This window comes from Chrysemys picta, chromosome 8 (assembly GCF_011386835.1).
Source record: "Chrysemys picta bellii isolate R12L10 chromosome 8, ASM1138683v2, whole genome shotgun sequence".
Lineage (NCBI taxonomy): Eukaryota > Metazoa > Chordata > Testudines > Emydidae > Chrysemys > Chrysemys picta.
The window spans coordinates 11,281,142-11,300,255 of NC_088798.1; the positions used below are offsets into that span (position 1 = coordinate 11,281,142).

A 19,114-nucleotide genomic window follows, 5' to 3' on the forward strand; every position below is an offset into this window, starting at 1 on the left:
ATGGTCTGGGTTGGATCAGTTCCAGTTGATTATACAAGCCTGGAAGAAGAGGGGGACAAAACAACTGAACTGGTGTTAACTAAATGTTCAGCTGGAGTCTGAAGGGAAGAGTCTTTTTGTTTGGTTTTTTTTTGGAGCACAGCAAGGACCAGGAAGGCCTTTTTCCGAGCAGGGAAATCTTGCCTGCAGATTTCTTACAGGTACCGTACAGGGCACAGCAGGCCATTCATGCAACAGAGTGTTTTCTTTATGCCACCTCTTACTGGAATAACCCACTCCTAGTGTCAAAAACCCATCACATTGCCTGGAAATGCTACTGCACTCAGAGCTAATTATGTGATAAAGAGCCGCTCATCTTCCTCCTGCAAAGTGGAGAGTGAACAGGAAATGCAATGATCCTGCCCAAACAGATTGTTGGGGGGAGGGGGAGGAGGTGAGTGAAATGCTGGGTGTGGGGCGTGGAGGGGAGGAAGATGGCCTGGGGTAGAAGGAAGGATTTTTGGTTTGTCTCAGATTCTGGAACTCTATCCTGAGGTTTTTGGGATTTTGCAGGTTTTCTCTAGTCCCTGAAGATCTGCTGATGGGGTGAAAACCAAGGAGCGCTAGAGAGGAAAAGATGGGGCTGGATGAAATTAACAAATTCTTCCCAACAGCAGGGTGGGTGGGAGATCCAGAATTTGGCATGCTCCTTAAATAAATAAATAAATAAATGCGCACTGACAATGTAAATATCATGCAGTGAAATGTTAAGCATGTACTGCCTCTGCTTCCCTTCCATCAGTTCTTTAAATTGCTCCTCTTTTTGGCATCTCTTGCTGGTCTCGCAAAGTGTGCTGACGAGAGACTGGAGGTTGTTCCTTGCCCAAGTCTTTATGTTCAGACTACAGCTGCTTCCCCCCTTATCTCTGCTCACATTTTCCCATATGGTAAGTTTGGAAAATTCCTCTCCGATTTCACTGCAAAGGACAGGAAATTCTCTTTGGGAGACGGTTGTCTATTTCTCGCTCTAGTTTTGCTGCTCACATCTGGAAAGGATCTGACTTGGGAAAAGGAAAATATCTTTCTGAGCTCTGTGTGTGTAACTGACATGGCATGAACTAAGGGGAGTCTTTGGGGGCAAGAGAAACGCTTTTCTCCCTTCCTTTGATTTCTGTCAACAACGGTGAGTTGTTTTAGCACTTTCTTTTGTTACAGTTTGGTACACTGAGAGCGTTGAACAAGCCTGCCTTGTAGCTACAGCCTTTAGAAAAGACATGTCATGAAAATAACAAATACACATGACCTGCTGATCTTAAAAACAAATGAAGATCATGTTTTTTAAAATTGAGACTGTCTTGTAAGGCTGAACGTGGAGAGCTGTAGCCATGATGGTAAAATATAGAGAACATGCTTATGCTGTTTGTTCAGATCATCTTCCTTACTGTACTCTGCAACTTCACTTGCTGCGTGAGACTGATTGCTGAAGCACTGGGCTGCTGGTACTGCAGTGGATGATGGTAGCTGCAATGTGATGGAGTAATTTTTGGTTCTATATGGGACAGTGTGCAATGAAATCAGAAGGTGCAGCCACAACCCCGAAGAAACCCTGTACTGACTTCCAATACAATTGCAATTTTGTTCTGAGGCACAGGGCCTGATCCGAAGTTCACTGAGGTCTTTCCATTGAGTTCAATGGGCTTTGGATCAGGCCCTTAGTAAACGAATGGGTTTTGGATTATGCTCTTAGTGATCTTAACAGAGTTAGTCTCTTCAAGCTTTCTTTGAACTAAGAGAAATCAAAATCCATGGCCATATTTACTTCCTGAACTCTGGAAGCAAGCAGATGTTCCTTATCCAAAGTGTCACTCTGTGGCACCATAGCAACTATCACTTCAAAGGCATTGTAGCAGAAAAGGACATATTGATGACAGCAGTGGGAGACTTCCTCTGACCTATTAGAACATGATGTCAGATTTTACACTCATCTCGCTTTAGTCAACTGCTGTCTATGTAAAAGTGTCAAAAAGCACTCGGTTTAGTCAGCTCAACTATAGCCCTTGTGTAAGTTGGTTCTACTACATTGACTTCAATGTAGTTACACCAGGGCTGCCTCTGGTTGATGTTTAAAATATTTTAATTAGTCCTTTTTTGTCATCAGTTATAAGAACAAATCAATATATGATTTAAAAACCCCAGAAATTGTAGTTTTCTAGCTTTTCAATACGTTCAAAAGACATCAGTCAAGATCCGGGAACAAAGATGGATTGCAGTAAACCAATTAGCTGTGTCAGGTTTCTGAGGTCAGGTCTGGTACTAAATACTCTAGAGTTCTACCTGCCGCACTGTGCTACATTTTGATCTCACAAGTGGACATCTAGAGTAACTCCATTCAAATCCACGAATTTACTTGAGATTTACACCAATGTAATTGGCAACAGAAAGCTGGGCCAGTTACATCTGGAGTGTCTAAAGTTTTGTAAAAACAAAGACCGACCCGGGAATTAAACACCTGGGGCTGGCCTGTGTGTGTTGCTTCATGCTTGGGCTACGGGGCTGTAAAATTCTGACATAGACACGTAGGCTCTGGCTGGAGCTCAGAGTCTAGGGCCCTGTAAGGGAGGAGGTGCCCAGAGCTCAGGCTCCAGCCTGAGCCCAAAGGCCTACGCTTCAATTCCACAGCCCCAGAACCTGTGCCCCACAAGCTCAAGTCAGCTGAACTGGGGCCAGCCACAGAGCTGCAGGTGTTTCATTGCAGCGTAGATAGATCTTTAGACAGCTGACCCGGGCCAGCCACGGGTGTTTAATTGCAACAGAGACAAACCCAATGCGTCTGAGGGCCAGATTCTCACTTGCTTGAAAACAGCTAGTCTCCCAGGTCACACCATCTGAAAGCCTGGCTCTGAGAGATTCTTGTTTCTGAACTCCAAAGAGAAGCATTGATTGTCAGAGCGGAATGGAGTAATTATGTCGTATTAAGGGCAACAACCCATCATGTTTGGATCTTGAAGGAGCAGCGTCCAGACGAGCTAACTGTCCCGGAAAGGCTGTTCCATGACCTCCCCTGTTTGGAAGTGGGTGGAGCATGTAGTAGACCCTAGATCACATGGTCTTCCATGCTGAATCCTCCGCAGGATTAAAAAAAGAAGAAAGGATAAAATAAAAGCCACTACCAGCTCTTACTGCAAATCATCATCTGTGAAACCTGAGAGGTGCTAAGAATGAAACGGGGAGCTGGGCCTGGGCCAGCTGGCAGATTCGGCAGATATTTAACTTCTGTTTAGATTATTCTAACCTGCGGCCAGAAAGATAGCGGTTGAACAATAGCCAAGGCTCTAAGGTTCAGATAAATGTTGCTGTCCAAAATCAATAGACGGTCCAGACCATATTTTGCTGCAGTAGCTCAAGATTTCATTACTGTTCAATGCATATAAAACAGACCTAGTGGAGGCCTATCCTGACAGTGTGAGTCACTATTTTCCAGCACACCTTGTTTACATTAACCAGGGCAGTGTGTAATGATGGGAATTTATTTCCATATGCAAAACTCTGTGGAACATTATGATCAACAGTTGCATAAGAATAACATTACATAACCTCGTATATCAATCACCCCAAGGACCTGGCGTTTCTCAGCTTGAGAAAGGGAATAACTTACTTCAGTAGCCAGAGCTAGTTCAGCTGAGGCTGTTACGCCTGCAGTCACAGGGGGCCTGCGGTATCCATTCTTGAGACAAGTTGAAACGATAATGCGGTGGTTCTCAAACTGTAGTCGGTATGGCACTGCCCAGTCACATGGTCTTTATTCCTCTCCTTGTTTCCAGCTCCTAAATTGCTTTAAAAGAAACTGAAAATACATAAAGGGAGAGTAAGAAGGGGCTAGTGGTTAGGGTGCTGGTCTGGGGCTGGGGAGCTCAAGGCTCAAGTCTCAGCCTTGCCACAAACTTCTGTGTAACCTTGTGCAAGTCTCTCTGTGCCTTAATTCCCCCTATGGGGATAATACCAGGGCTCTAGCTCATTGGGGCACTGTAAGGATAAAAAGAATAAAGACCGTGAGGTACTCAGATACTATGGTTATGTGGGTCATACAGAGAAAATGATGGGGTCTAAATTAGTGTTACCACTCAAGAAAGAGATCTTGGAGTCATTGTGGATAGTTCTCTGAAAACATCCAGTCAATGTGCAGCAGCAGTCAAAAAAGCGAACAGAATGCTGGGAATCATTAAGAAAGGGATAGATAAGAAGACAGAAAATATCATATTGCCTCTATATAAATCCGTGGTACACCCACAACTTGAATACTGCGTGCAGATGTGGTTGCCCCATCTCAAAAAAGATGTATTGGAATTGGAAAAGGTTCAGTAAAAGGCCACAAAACTGATTAGGGGCATGGAACAGCTTCCGTATGAGGAGAGATTAATAAGATTTGGACTCTTCAGCTTGGAAAAGACAACTAAGGAGGGGATATGATAGTGGTCTATAAAATCATGACTGGTGTGGAGAAAGTAAATAAGGAAGTGTTATTTACTCCTTCTCATAACACAAGAACCAGGGGTTACCAAGTGAAATTACTAGGCAGCAGGTTTAAAACAAACAAAAGGAAGTACTTCTTCACACAACGCACAGTCAACCTGTGGAACTCTGCCAGAGGATGTTGTGAAGGCCAAGACTATAACAGGGTTAAACAAAGAACTAGATAAATTCATGGAGGATAGGTCCATCAATGGCTATTAGCCAGGATGGGCACGGATGGTGTCCCTAGCCTCTGTTTGCCAGAATTTGGGAATGTGCAACAGGGGATGGATCTCTTGATGATTACCTGTTCTGTTCATTCTCTCTGGGGCACCTGGCATTGGCCACTGTCGGAAGACAGGATACTGGGCTAGATGGACCTTTGGTCTGACCCAGTGTGGCCGTTCTTATGTACCTTAGCTGGACAGATGAAATGCTTTCCTAATGTTCCATATGACAACTAGTACAATCATCACAGGGATAATATGTGATCACAAATAGGAGGGGACAGTGGGTCAGTATCTCTGAAGAGTTCTCTGTTGAATCACCAGCGCCACTGCTCTGTAAGTGAGATTGCTGTAACGTGTAAATAGTTAATGAAGTCGGTGGTGCTCAAGAATATGTAGCATTTTGAGTTCTGCAGGACCAATCAAATGCCTTGTTGTGCACTGCATAGGGCTTCCTCTTTAGATGGAGCTCTTAATAGCCACCCTCTGCGCCCCTGGTCCTTTAGCCTCTTTTATGCACTTACTGCAGAATTCCTACTTTACCCAGATACTTCTGTGTGCTTAAAAGGGCAGATCTGCTAGGCTCTGTGGCAAACCATGATGAGGAACAAATTAAACGTGAACTGTCGTAATGCCATCTGGCAATAATCCAGACAGGTGGAGGGTTTCCACAGCTGGGTTGGCTAATTGAAATATGCTGCAGTCTTGCCAATCTCAGTTTCCACCGGGCCTGGAATCAGTCCGGTAATGATGCGAGAAACTCGAGTCCATTCCTGAATTTTAGCTTTGCCTGGAGGGGGGAACCTCCTTCGGATTGGCTGCTTTCCTTGCTTCGCTGGCTCCTGGGGAAGGGCAGCCAATCAGGGCAGTTTCAGGATGCAGGCTGAGTTCTCTCGACCTCCCTTCCTGGCAACCTGACACCCTTCTCAATAGGAGAGTGGGGGAGGAAGGAAGCAGAAAGAGCTCAGGGCAGCTCTGCTCCCTCCCTCTCTTCCTGTGAGCAAAGGGACGGCTCCTCCACTCCCAGACTGGGAAGGGACAATGAGGGGTAAAAAACTCCTGGAGCTGTTCCCAGCCCTAGCCTGGCAAGGGGAAGAGGGAATCCTGCTGTAGGTCCTTGCCAGGCCTGGGTGAGGGAGGTGAAAGAGTCCAGGAGCTGCAGAAGGAGCAGAAGTGAAGCTGGAGGGGCAGTGCTGATGGGGAGTTGAGGGGGTAGAATTAGTTGCTGGGCAGGGGGACAGGCAGATGTTGGGGTGAGAGCTCCTGCAATGGGAGCCAAGATCACTTGAACCAATTTAGGAGTGAAAAGAAAAGAGAAAAGCACAATATAAACTTTATAAAAAAAAATCTCATGATTTTTTGCCAATCGCTTTATTGTTGGGAGGCTGACTCAGGATTTTTGACTCTGTGGGGTTGACAACACTGATGCTGAGAAGTTAGTTTGGTTGCCCGCACAGCAATTAGACCCATACTGCTATTTGGTGTGATTTTTACTGTTTAAATCGCCTGCTACGTGGCAGTCAACCCCACGTGATTAGGTCCTTTACCTTCCACTTGCAGTTTGTGTTGGGCTTTAAAACAGAAATAGGTCTTAGCCTGCAAAAATACTAACTCCCAACTTACCGTGATGTTTGTTTGGTTTCAGTGGAAATGCTTCCAAGCAGCAGATCCCTGCTGGTGCTGTGGCTTTTGGTATTTAGCTACAAAATGATCCATGGTCACAATGATGAAGACAATGAGTTTCTGGAAAATTCATCCAAATTACTGAATCCAGACCCTAATTTCCTGACTCCAGACTGCCCTAGAGACTGCACCTGCACCCAGGAAGGAGTTGTGGATTGTGGAGGGATCGATCTGAAAGAATTTCCCATAGATTTACCAGAATCAACAAACCACCTTTCTTTGCAGGTAAAATAAAACACAACAGGATTGTTCACCAAAACAGCAGGCCTGATTCAGCACGGTCCCACGGCTCCTTTGAATAGCACCGGTGCAGAGGGCCTATCCATCTGACTCAGAGCTGGGGTGTGCTGGGACTGGCTGAGGGTAGAGAAGATGGGTGGCAGGGAATCCCTGCCCTCATCTGTTTCTCACTGCCATAAGGCTCATGTGGTCTAAGACAGTGGGGAGCACAAGGTAGAGCAGCCCTGATGGCTAGGCTGGGGCCACCCGGTGCCCTGGCAGCCCACGGAGTAGCCCCCAGAAGATTCCCTACCCCTAGCTCCAAAGGCTGCTTGAATCTCTGGCTCTCTGATTTTCCCTCGCTCTCCTCTCTGTTTCTTTCCACCCTCCTGGCTCAGAGGTCAGCGATCTGATCAGCAGAAAGATTCTGTGCCTGGCAAATATTAATTTCATTTAACTTTATATTCCTTTATTTTAAAATGTTTTTTTCCTCTCAGACAGGTATGGGAGAACTTTCACTCTGGTATTAGTCCTCCCCGAGATCTGGGTGTGTAAGGGGAGCAAATGATCAGAGTTGAGACTTTCCTTGTGGCTCAGAGGTGAATTTTTCCTCAAATAAGAGCCTTCAGTGTATAACCTTTCTTAAGTCTGCTCTCCCTTCGGAAAACCTGGGCTTAATTCTTCCCGGGTGTAACTGCAGCAGCTGCCAAGAAGTTTCCTGGTATCACGTATTAATTGAAATATCCTAATCAGGATCCACTGGCCCAGATGTATTCCTCTACCCCCAGTGCCAAACATCCCCCAGACTCCCATCTATACAGAACCGTGGGAAGTTTAAACGGTCATGATGAGCAAAATCACCCAAATGAGAAGAACTTACAAGGGCTGAAAAGAGCCATCTTGCAGCCTCATTGGGAACCCACAGGGAGGGAATTCCATAGATGAGGCCCTTGCACTCAGCTGGTGCTGACCTCATCCAGGCCAAGTTCAGCAAGATGATCCTGGTGGGTTGTTTTTAAATAGAAGGCTGTAGGCATAAGTTCACTTCCCTAAATGGTTATGTTTACTGGGGCTGAGTGGTTGTTGTTCAGGGCAAGCGTATGTGTGTGTGAGGAAATATGTTCTAAACTTCTTAGGCCTTGTCTACATGGGAAAGTGTTACCAGCATAGCCCTCTGTGTGGACTCTCATTCTGGAGGGTGGCTTTTTTTTTTTTATTTTTTTTTTTTAGTTTATCTTAAACCTCTTACCAAGTGACATAAACTAAATGTAATAAAGGCCCTCGAGCTGATGTTAGAGTGCTCTCCTGGGGGATTATACTACTGTAACTATACTGGTTTAAATTAATGCCTTAAGTTATACAAGTCTAATTTTCCCATGTAGACAGGTCCTTAGAAGAATCCACTAACAATGTGCTGTCAGTAGCTTCATTTGCCAAGCAGGGTTCTTTGTAGAAGTTTAGTAAGTTTCAATTTAATTAAAGGCATATTTTCCCTCCCTTTGATCCATTGTCTGAGGCCTCTGGTAGAGCAGGGCAGTTGTGTTCAAGACAAGATAATTAATGCTGATGTTTATTAAGTCTCACTGAAAGTGCTTAAAATTAAGCCATTCCAATTCCTTGCTCGCTATTCTTTTTTACTGAAGTACGTGAGCCAGATTGTGCTCTTAGTTAAAACAGTGTGAATCCCAAATAACTCCACAGTCAATGCAGTGACTTGCAGATTCCCACTTGTATAGAATGTGTCCTGTGGTCCATAATTAGTGGTTTTTTTTGGTATTTATCACATTTGATAAATTGATAGAGTGCACAGTTTTGCAATGGGAAATTCAGAGTTGTCAATCAATGCACAGCTGTAGTCAGAAAAGTTGTAATGTAAAATGACACCTTATTACTCAACAGATCTGCTCCAGGTGTGTTTCAGTTAGAGCTATTTTACTGTCAAAACAAAAGTTTAACTCCTGTCACCCCACTAGATGGGCTATGGGAGACTGGACAGGATTCCATGCTGTAAGCTCTTTGGCGAAGAGGCTGTAATTTTCTGTATATAGCTCTTAGCCCCTGACCTGGTTGAAGCCTCTAGATGCTACCATAATATACATGTTTAATACTAATATGAACACTATTCAGCCTTGTGCACTATCAAAGAATTGTTAACTAAAGTCTGACGGCAGATTCTTTATTAGCGGTGGCATGTCTGAAATAGAACCCAGCTTGACTTTCAGATCTCATGATGAGTTTGCAGTTAGAAAAAAATCTTTCATTCTACCAATCACGTTTGATTTAATAAAATACATCACTGACAGAAAATAAACCTGGGACCCCCAGTCTTATATAGTCCTTTTTCAGAGTAAAACTGTGCTTTAATTACCTACCAGCTGTTCAGAGGGTTTGCCTCTGGCTGAGGACTTATAGGCTTTACTAGAACCTGTTCCTCATAAAGTACAGGACCTGGATGTTTTTAGGGATAATCCCAAGCTGCAGAACTTGGCTTTGCAAGATTTCAAACTCTGCTAACTTCGAGTTTGTCAGATTTGGGATCTGAGTTTGGCCTTTTATAGCCAGGGGTCTATTTTTGACGTTCAGATCCAAACTTTCCAAAAGTTCAAAGCTAGGGTCCTTTTCTGATTACTTAGCTGATGATTCCTATTCTCCCTTTCCTTAGAATAACCAGATAGAAGAAATCTTTCCAGAAGAGCTTGCACGTCTTTACAGACTAGAAACGCTCAATTTACAGAACAACAGGCTCACTTCGAAAGGTAAGCTGGAAAAGCCAAGCATCAAAGTACCAAGAGCCACTGACAAGCTCTGCAACATGAGTTTATGCAACAAGCCAGTCAGTGGTCACAGATGGAAGACGTGAGGAATGGTATGTGTGCTCAAATGTTAAATGATTAGAATGGTTGGCTAATCGGCGTCACTCCTTTGGCCAACACACAAGACGCGGAGGCACTTCATCATCTGAAAAATAATGCTCAGTGCATAAAAATGCCGTCCTCCTTGTACCAAATGAAGAGACATGGCAGCTATATTGCGTACTGTGGCATAGCGCACGCTTGTCCAGGAAACTCCCTCTAGAGCGCATCAGAGCAATCCAAATTGGAGCCAGAAATATCTGCATGCTGAACAAATTCCCTATGACAGAGCCTGCTTCTTAATTCACTCCTTCAGTTCAATTCAGTTAATTTGATGTCTAAATTACTCAAAACCTTTGGAACCAAACCATAAGCATTAAAAATAACACCACTCCCACCCTTTCTGTCAACCCACTTTGATTGCTTCAGGCAAGTTTTGCTGGATAAGTCAAGCACTCGCTATGGGGGAGGAGGGATAGCTCAGTGGTTTAAGGATTGGCCTGTTATACCCAGGGTTGTGAGTTCAATCCTTGAGGGGGCCATTTAGGGATCTGGGGCAAAAATCTGTCTGGGGATTGGTCCCCCTTTGAGCAGGGGGTTGGCCTAGATGACCTCCTGAGGTCCCTCCCAACCCTGCTTTCTATGATTCTATAGAACATTGCTATTTAATGAATAAGGAAAAGGCCAGATTCTGAAAGAGGAAGAAAATAGAGGCTGGGGAAGAGCCACATGATAATAAAGGGGGAAGGTGTGTGATTCAGAAATGGTACTACTGTCAACACACTCAGGTGTGACCCTGTCTGTGAGATGCACCCTACTACTCGTATGGATAACAGGAGCAGCCTCCTATTTCAGGGGGTACAAGTAGACTTGATTGGGAGCACAGGACCATTGTACAGCAAAACAAAAAGTATAGATTCAGGACCTGGTCTTGTTGCCTTTTCAGTTAAGAGAAACTTCTTCCATTAACTTCAGTGGGCGCATGATTGAGCCGTAAGTTTCAAATATGCTTTGATTTAGACTATGTCCTTATGAGAAGAATTTTCTACAAGTTCATAAAAAGAAATTAATCAAAAGATGTAGCAGTGGAGGGGAGGGAAGAAAATCCACATCTGATTCCTGTCCTTTCTTCCCAGGCAGCCTGGATGCTCTGTGCAGTTAGTAATATATATCCCATAGCAAGCGACCTTAAATCTGGTGCACTCTTTTACATCTTCTGATCATCACGTGAATTACTACAGGCTAAACAATGTGCTTTGTTCAGCTAGAGTTCTTTATGAATTTCTATAGCCTTTATAGTTATAGAAAATGAAACAACAACAAATAGCATGAGTCAGGTTATTTCTGAAAAATATTTAAAACTTACATTATAGATACCCTTTGGGGGGGAAAAAAAGCCCCTCTAGCATTCTCATTCACAAAGGGTGTTGACTGTAAATCATTCCTGTTGTTTGAAGGGCTTCCAGAGGAGGCATTTGAACAGCTGGAGAACCTGAATTACCTGTACCTTGCAAACAATAAGGTAAGAGGGAGAAATGGTTTTTGGAGATGCCTTCTGATGTTATTCATAAAGTTAAATAATAATGATGATTTAAAAAATACATTTATGTTCTCCATGCCTGTAATGTTGTGCTGAGGTGTGTAATTCCAATGGGGGCTCATCTAAGGCTATCTACAATTAAAACTTGCATCATGCTGCAAAACTGTTAACACAAAAGGGCTATTTATGGCGTTGCTCTTAAGATGTTGTGTGAAGATGTTCGTTTGAAGAGTGCATCAATAGATAAGAGAGAGGTAGAAATTAATCATTCAAAATAGAGCTCTCACCTGTGCACACGGGTCTAGCGCCATCTGGAATCTGTGTGCACTTTTGTGCACAATTGCCTCAGTGCAGGTGATTTAAATCCATTACTTCACGTTTATTCAGGCAAAAGAGTTTTCACGCACAAGCTCATTTGACCACGTTTGGTGTTGTGTGGTGTTCGAACACGTAACGTCTAGAACCTGCACTCACTGGGGACCTGTTCCAGAGCCCACTAAGTCAAGAGAGAGACTCCCACTGAAGTACTACACCTCGTTTAGAAGGGAAAATCAAATGCGCAAATATAAAATGGGGAATTACTGACTAGGCAGTAACACTGTACGACTCCGATGTAAGACACAGGAGGTAATCGTTATGCTCTACTTGGCACTGGTGAGGCCACAGCTGGAGTACTGTCTCCAGTTTTGGGTGCCACTTTAAAAAAGATGTCAGTAAACTGGAGACCGTCCAGAAAAGTTCAACAAAAATGATAAAAGATTTAGAGATTTTGGAGATTTTAAAGAACAGGTTAGATAAACACCTGTCAGTTATGATCTAGCTATACTTAGTTCAACCCCATGCACTGTGGCAGGACTAAGTGACCTCTTGAAGTCCCTTCCAGCTCTGCATTCTATGGGCTTTGGATCAGGCCCTAGTTGATGGACTTTTTCACCTGCACACAGAGATGATAGTGCACATAAACTGTGAGTGCAGGTATACAAAGCTACACACACACTAGAAGAGGCTGGGTTAAGCCTCATTGCAAAAATAGGTCCTAACACTTTGGTGTGTGACTCTCATAATGAACAGTCAGGAACTGAAAATGCCACAACATTCTCCATGGAGCCCATTCCCATCATGTCTACAGGAGCTATACACATGCATAGTAGAGACAACTGCCCACCAAATGTGGGTTCTATGGTTAGGAGAACTGTGGAATGAGTGGAAGTAGATGTTAGAGAGGAGCTAGTGCTACTGAGGTTTTGGGACCTGATGGAAGTGTAACCCCCTTCCCCCCCCCCCAATGTATTGTGTGCTGTGTCCCCCACACTAGTGTCTGGTCCACATACAAGACTAAGTGCCTACTGTTGCTAGCAGCCAATCAAGTTACCTCTTTAGCTCAAATGGTTGGAGCGCATACTTCTAGTGGTTAAGGTCCCAGGTCCCTGCTGATGACCCATGGTAGGAGTCACAACAGATACCCCAAGCCTTGATGAAAAGGTTATGCTATCTCAACAGGGATGGAAATGCCTTCTCTGATATCACCTTACTCCTGTTTGGTTCTGCAGTGGAATAATATTTTTAATGAACCCCCACAATTACTTGCTATGGAAGGAAACGTGATGCCACAGAAAAGTAGGGCTTAAAGCACCAGGCACAGGTCAGTGGGGAAAGCTCAGCTGTGCAAGCAGAGAGCCCCTTTCAGACAGAAAAAAATGTAATTCTCTATCTGTTTAACCACACTTTTTTTTTTTTTTAATGTCTGTGATCCTTTGGCCTTTAGATTATACACCAAGTGGCCAGATTCTGGTCTAAGTGTCCTGCCAGGACAAATCCATAATAACTTCATGGATTTCCCCTGGTGTGCCTGAGCTCAGAATTTGCTCCTTAGTACAGCTATATCACATTCTCTACTTTTTCAAGCCACATTTCCATGTAATGGTCTTGGCAGCAAGTAGATCCATAAAAGAGAAGAACAAGCCAGGCTGTGACTAATATTCCAGAACTTTGCAGTCCAACTTTTCCCTGTGTGACAAAACAAAGTGTTTGGCTTTTCCTGACACTGTTGCAGAGAGAGACACACATCCAAGATAAAAATGCAAACATCAGCAAATTGTCAGAAGCAGTTACAGTGAGAAGTTGTGGACCCACAAAAATAACACGTCTTCAGAAATCATGAGCCAGGACAAACCAGATTGGCTTTGTTATGCATCCATGCTGCAAAGGGAAGTGCTACAGCTCAGGCAACTGTGGTGTTTGGAGGAGGGCAGGGGTTTGCTGGTAGTTTACTCCTCTCGTTTTATGGAAGGAGGTTTGTCTTGATGTTTTAGTTAGTGGCAGTTCTGATTACTTCACAGACAGGTAAATTGGCAGGGTGGCTTTTTTAATTAGCATAACTAGGCTAATACACCTGCAATACAGCAGGGTTATGTATCAGTCACCATAAGTAAATAAGTTATATTGTCGCTTCTTGTTTAAATTCCCCAAGAACACCTACCAGAAGCCTTGGTCACACAGCCTATGGGGAGCCATATTTTTTAACAAAAACCTCACCTGCTGAAATGGAGGGCAGGGCACTGAGCTGCTGTATTGATTACTTTACATTATCAGCCCTTTGGGTCAGGGAGTCTTGACATTTCTCAGTATTCCCGTAGTGATATGGGATTCACTGGATCCAAGGCTTTTCTGTTTGTGTCAGGGTCTGCAGCAGGCAAGGAAAAAATAGCTTTTATGGCAGCACTGTAATTGGTTAATCTACCAGTTAGCCATGGAGGAAAGAAACCTGCAATATGGAGATGGGCAGGGGAGGGCAGGAACAAGGCTGCAGAGAAAATCGCATTAGTTGAAGTCACTAGATTGCTGTTAGACAATAATGATGGGAGAGTTCCCAGCCACTGAATCTACTTTAACTCTAACAACTATGAAAACCCAGCATAAATTCTCCAAAGAGCCAACTAATGAAAATCATCATTCAGTACTATAGATATTATCCTAGAATAGTGCATTCAGTATATTAGAAGCAGCACAAGTTTGGAAAATTCATCATTCTCTGCAGGAGCAGATACAGCAAATAGCTCTCATTGTCGGATAATTGAGGTCCCTGCAGGGAGTGTCTGTGTATTATGCCATGGTAGAGAATGTTGCCTTATGACACGTTTCCAGAGCTTCTTGACCAGGCTTGTTAGCATTAACCCACTTCCATGAGATTACATCTCCCAGGTCAGCAAGTATAGCATGTACCCATGAGTACATCTAAAGCTAAAGGCAATGTGGTGTCAGTGCTGGTCTTGGTAAAATGCCTCTAATTTCTACCCATTATTTCTGGTGCTGAGAAAGCTTCACAGGGGATAATTGATTTGGGGAAATGGTTCTTGTTGCTTGAATTGGGTCCATCAGACATTTTCAGGCAGCGTAAGGAGGGAATTACTGACACAGGAGAGAGAGACAAATAAATGAAACAAACTTATTTTCGGTTTAAAAATAAAAGTCTGAGTTACATGTCTGGTGAACTACAAGGTGATATGCACTTGGCAGAGTAGTGTTTCTGCTTGACATACCAGCAGAAAGAGAAGCTTGATACTCTTCAGCTATTCATTTATTTAAGAAGTTAGGCCAGGCTATTCCCCATTAAAATCTCTGTTCTTCCCCAAGGTAGTGATAATAATGAAATGTTAATAATAATAATAGGAGTAATGACTTGAAGGAATGTCAGTCATTCTTTATGTGCAGTCTCATTGTGTCTTGCCTGCTTTATAGGCCTGACTCTCCCTTCACTGACGTCATTTAAATCATGAGTAGGACCATTGAAGTTCATGGAGTAACACTGCTGTAAAACTTGTGTGAGAGGAGGATTTATAGATTCAAAGTATTTAAGGCCAGAAGAGACCATTATAATCAGGTAGTCTGACCTCCTGCATAATGCAGGCCATAGAATTTCACCACATGATATCTGTATCTAGTCCACAACTTCTAGTTGTATTCTCCAGAACATATCTTTTTAGAAAGATGTCCAATCTTGATTAAAGGGGACAGAGAATCTATCACACTCCAGGTAAATTGTTCTAATGATTAATTATCTTCACTTAAAAAATGTGCACCTGATTTCTGATCTGAATTGTCTAGCTTCAGCTTCCAGACATTGGATCTTGTTATATCTTTGTCAGCTAGATTAAAGAGCCCTCTACTATCAGAAATATTTTCATCATACAAGTACTTACAGACTGTGATGAAGTCACCTCTTAGCCTTCTCTTGGATAAACTAAGATAGATTGAGGTACTTCAGTCTCTCCTTGTAAAGCAGGTTATCTAGACCTGGAATCATTCTTGTAGCTCTTTCCTGAACCCTTTCCAATTTGTCAATATCCTTTTAAAACATTAATTGGCCTAGTATTCCAGTAATTATCTCTCTAATGATGCATACAGTACTGAGAACATCTTCCTATTTTTACTAGTTATTCCCCTGCTTATACATCCAAAGATTGCATTTGTTCTCTTAACCACAGCACTGCTTTAGGCGATCATGTCTTGAGTCATCTTGTCACCTTGAACCCTAAGTTATTTTGAGTTTCTGCTTTCCAAAATACAGACCTCCACCCTAAAAGTGTAACCTGTATTATTGGTTCCTAATTGTATGACCTTGACTTTAGCCATTATTCAGTAGAGTCATTTTACCACATGATCCAGATCACTCAGTAGAACTGACTTGTCCTAATCTTTTACCACTCCACCAATTTTTGTCATCTGCAAACTTTACCAGCAATGTTTTTTTTCCAGATAATGGATAAAGATATTTAATAGCGCTGGGCCAAGAAGAGACTCAAGCCCTGTATCTGTCTTGTTTGGATTATAAGATCTTTGGGACAAGAACACTGTATTGTGTTTCCAATACACTGTCTGTGTTTAACAAATAAGATGTAACTCTTAATACACATCAGATATTTGCTTTTGTGCCGATATTCTATTCTGCTGTGTTGTTTGGAAAAAAAACACCCCTGGTAACCTGCATCCTGTTTTGAAGAGATTGTCAAACATGCATGGGACTTTGGAACTAAAGTGTGGAGTAACCACCACGTGAGTTACTTTCACATGAGACTCTGGCAGTGAGGGCATTATGCGGCTTTTAAAAAATTTTGGCATAGTATTTCACAGGAATTATGACCATAACATGAAATGTATTTACTCTCTGAACCCTTGATTTCTTCCAATCAGAACAAAACCCATCCAAACATTTTGAAGCAAAAGTCTAGCTTCCTGTAGAGATTATTTAGTAAGGACAGAAATTATTTAGTAAGGACAGAAATCCTCACTGTTTTTAATGAGACCACTTGGACTCTGTCATTTACTGCTGCTTCTTCAAAGTAAATAGCCTGCAAATATTCTGTTGCTAACCCAATACTGGTGGTTAAAGCATTCATTGCATCTAACTGGCTTCCTCTCTCCTCCCCCTCCCCCTCCCGAATATTTGTTTTTCAGCTAACTCTGGCTCCGAAATTCCTACCAAATACCTTGATCAGTGCAGATTTTGCAGCCAATTACATCACAAAGATTTATGGGCTCACGTTCGGACAGAAGCCAAACCTGAGGTAAGGGATCAAGAAGTGAAAGGAGGAGTATGTTCTGTCACGGCTTAGCGCAAATGGGTTGGTGGGAAGAACTGATTATTTAGATTGTTTACCAAAACCATTTTTGGCCTGCAGATAACTTTTGGAGGAGGAGGATTGTTTATGTTACTGAGGGGACCAAAACCACTCTCGGATGAATGCATTCTAGTGGCTTTTGTTGGACATCACTCAAATATACACACAACATTTTTAATAAACACGTCCTCTAAATCTTGTTTATGTTTATCTGTTATGAGTGGCAAGGAACGACACTGATTAATCAAATCAGTGACTAACTGGTCAAATATTCCCAACTCCATTTTAGTTCCTTCACTGAAAGGCTGCGTTCAAGCTGAGACTGTAATGCTGTTGCTAATGATGCAACAGTATTGGATTCAACAGTACTTACCAACCCCCATCAGTACTTCAACCTTGTGTGGCTGATTCTCTAGGCACCACCGCTATTCTTTAGTGATGATTTTCTAGGCTGGACCCCAGTGCAGTGCCACAGACCACCCTCATTTCACAAGCCTGCTGTGAAATGTGGTCTGCTCCACAGAAGTTTTACCTAATCTGTCGATACATACTCCATTACTGCAGTAACCATTGCAAGAGCATCCCGAGCTCCACTGCTGGTTACAATGTGCACATTTGAATTGTAAGTGCCTAGCGCTGGCTGGCACAGTTGAGCCCGCAGGGTCTAATCCTGCAATATGCGGGGAGCCCTCAATTTCCATTGACTTCAGGGGGAGTTGCGTTAGCTCAGTACCTTCTCGGCTCTTAGTCTGGTAAGCCGTTACAGTCACCTGAAAAGGTTGGGTCAGTCACTCATCTTGAGTGATATTTCATCATGACTGCACCTGAGCTTATGCATGTGTCTTCCTTCCAACCTGAATTACAGAAACTGCTGAGTTCCTGTAAAAAGCAACAGAGGGTCCTGTGGCACCTTTGAGACTATCAGAAGTATTGGGAGCATAAGCTTTCATGGGTAAGAACCTCACTTCTTCAGATGCTTCTGTTAGTCTCAAAGGTGTCACGGGACCCTCTGTTGCTTTTTACAGATTCAGACTAACACGGCTACCCCTCTGATGCTGAGTTCCTGTATCACATTAAGTAGCTGGGCTCTTTCTGAAGTGAGTTTCACAAGTTCTCCCGTAGCAACCATTGTTTAATACAGAATAGCAGCCCGTTGTTTCCTGAGCTGGACGGATACAAGATCTTAACTCAGAAATTCAGTTGCTGTACTTTTCCCCCCGCCCCAGTAAAGTATGTACTTTCAGGCTCCGCTGACTTGGAACGAGAGGTTTTTAGAAAGGCAAATATTTGTCAGTTAAAAGCATAGCTGACCATACAGAGTGAATCATATCCTTCCCTGTGGTTCTCTGCTCGTGGAGCTGTCGTGTTTCTATGTTGAGTCCAAAAAATCCCCCCAGATCATCTCCACAATCACAACAAAATCCTCAAACAAGTTAGAAAATGCAGCCTTTTCAATCCCCGCTTTGGAAGCGGTTCCCTCTCATACTGTTAATCTGCCACCAGGACTTTAGCCACAGTGCCTCCTGCAGCACGTGCAGAAACAACGGGACTATAGAAGTGGGAGTCGCCACCCATTGTTTATGACCGTGGGTTTTTGTAAAAACAAAGGGAGGACGGTTTGGACCTGATTCTCCTCCGACGTGCATAGGTGTAAATCGGGAGTGGTTCCATTGACATCACTGTCATTGCACAGCTATAAAAACTGTGTAAGAAAGGAGGTTTCCTTTTCCCCTCGCTCTGAGATGAAACTGTTTCTCCTTATCTGATAAGGACTTCCTGGGAGGAATTTACCTAGGGATGGGGCTAACTGGTGCAAAGGGAAATAAACATATTTCCCCAAACCTTCACCTTAAGTTTAAAAGTCTTACAGACTGGTTATGCCTATTCTTTCATCTGCATAGTGGTCTCTGCACTCCTGAGTTCTAGGAGCAGAAATTGTGAAATAGCAACATAGACGCTATTCTTGTATTATTTCCCACCTTCGTGGAAGCAGAAAGAATGGAATCTCCCAAGATGACCAATCCTCAAGAGATTTATAGCCCAACTTTGCAAACTCAAGGTTGGGATGTGCTTTAAACTAGGGGTTCTCAACCTTTTTCTGTCTGAGGCCACCGTCCAACGTGCTATAAAAACTCCACGGCCCAGCTGTGCCACAACAACTGTGCATATAATAGCCAGGGCCCGCGTTAGAGGGTAGCAAGCAGGGCCGTTGCATGGATCCCCACACCACAGGGGGCACTGTGAAGCTAAGTTGCTCAAGCTTTAACTTCAGCCCCAGGTGGTGGGGCTTGGTGCCTGGAGCTGCAGCCCTGTGTAGCAAGACTTCAGCTTTCTGCCTTGGGCCCCAGCGAGTCTAACACCGGCTATGCTCGGCAGACCCCCTGAAACCTGCTCGTGCCCCCCCCCCCCAGGGGGCCCTGGACCCCTGGTTGAGAATCACTGATTTAGATTAGAACCCAAACTTTGGGTATGTCTCTGAAACAAAAC

At 43.4% G+C, this 19,114-nt stretch overlaps 1 protein-coding gene across 3 annotated transcripts in view; it reads left to right on the forward strand.

Annotated features, from left to right (window-relative positions):
- The first annotated feature begins 802 nt into the window (after window positions 1–802).
- Window positions 803–19,114, forward strand: part of PODN (podocan) — a 34,745-nt gene continuing 16,433 nt past the window's right edge. The window contains exons 1-5 of one of the 3 annotated variants that reach the window (XM_005284830.5): window positions 803–926; window positions 6,361–6,623; window positions 9,280–9,373; window positions 10,927–10,991; window positions 16,464–16,573. In XM_005284830.5, coding sequence (XP_005284887.2) covers window positions 6,366–6,623; window positions 9,280–9,373; window positions 10,927–10,991; window positions 16,464–16,573 — 527 coding nt within the window. In that variant the 5' untranslated portion in view covers window positions 803–926; window positions 6,361–6,365. Of the gene's footprint in view, window positions 1,163–6,360; window positions 6,624–9,279; window positions 9,374–10,926; window positions 10,992–16,463; window positions 16,574–19,114 lie in introns of all 3 variants that reach the window. The other 2 variants (XM_065555364.1, XM_005284829.5) reach the window with 2 other exon arrangements.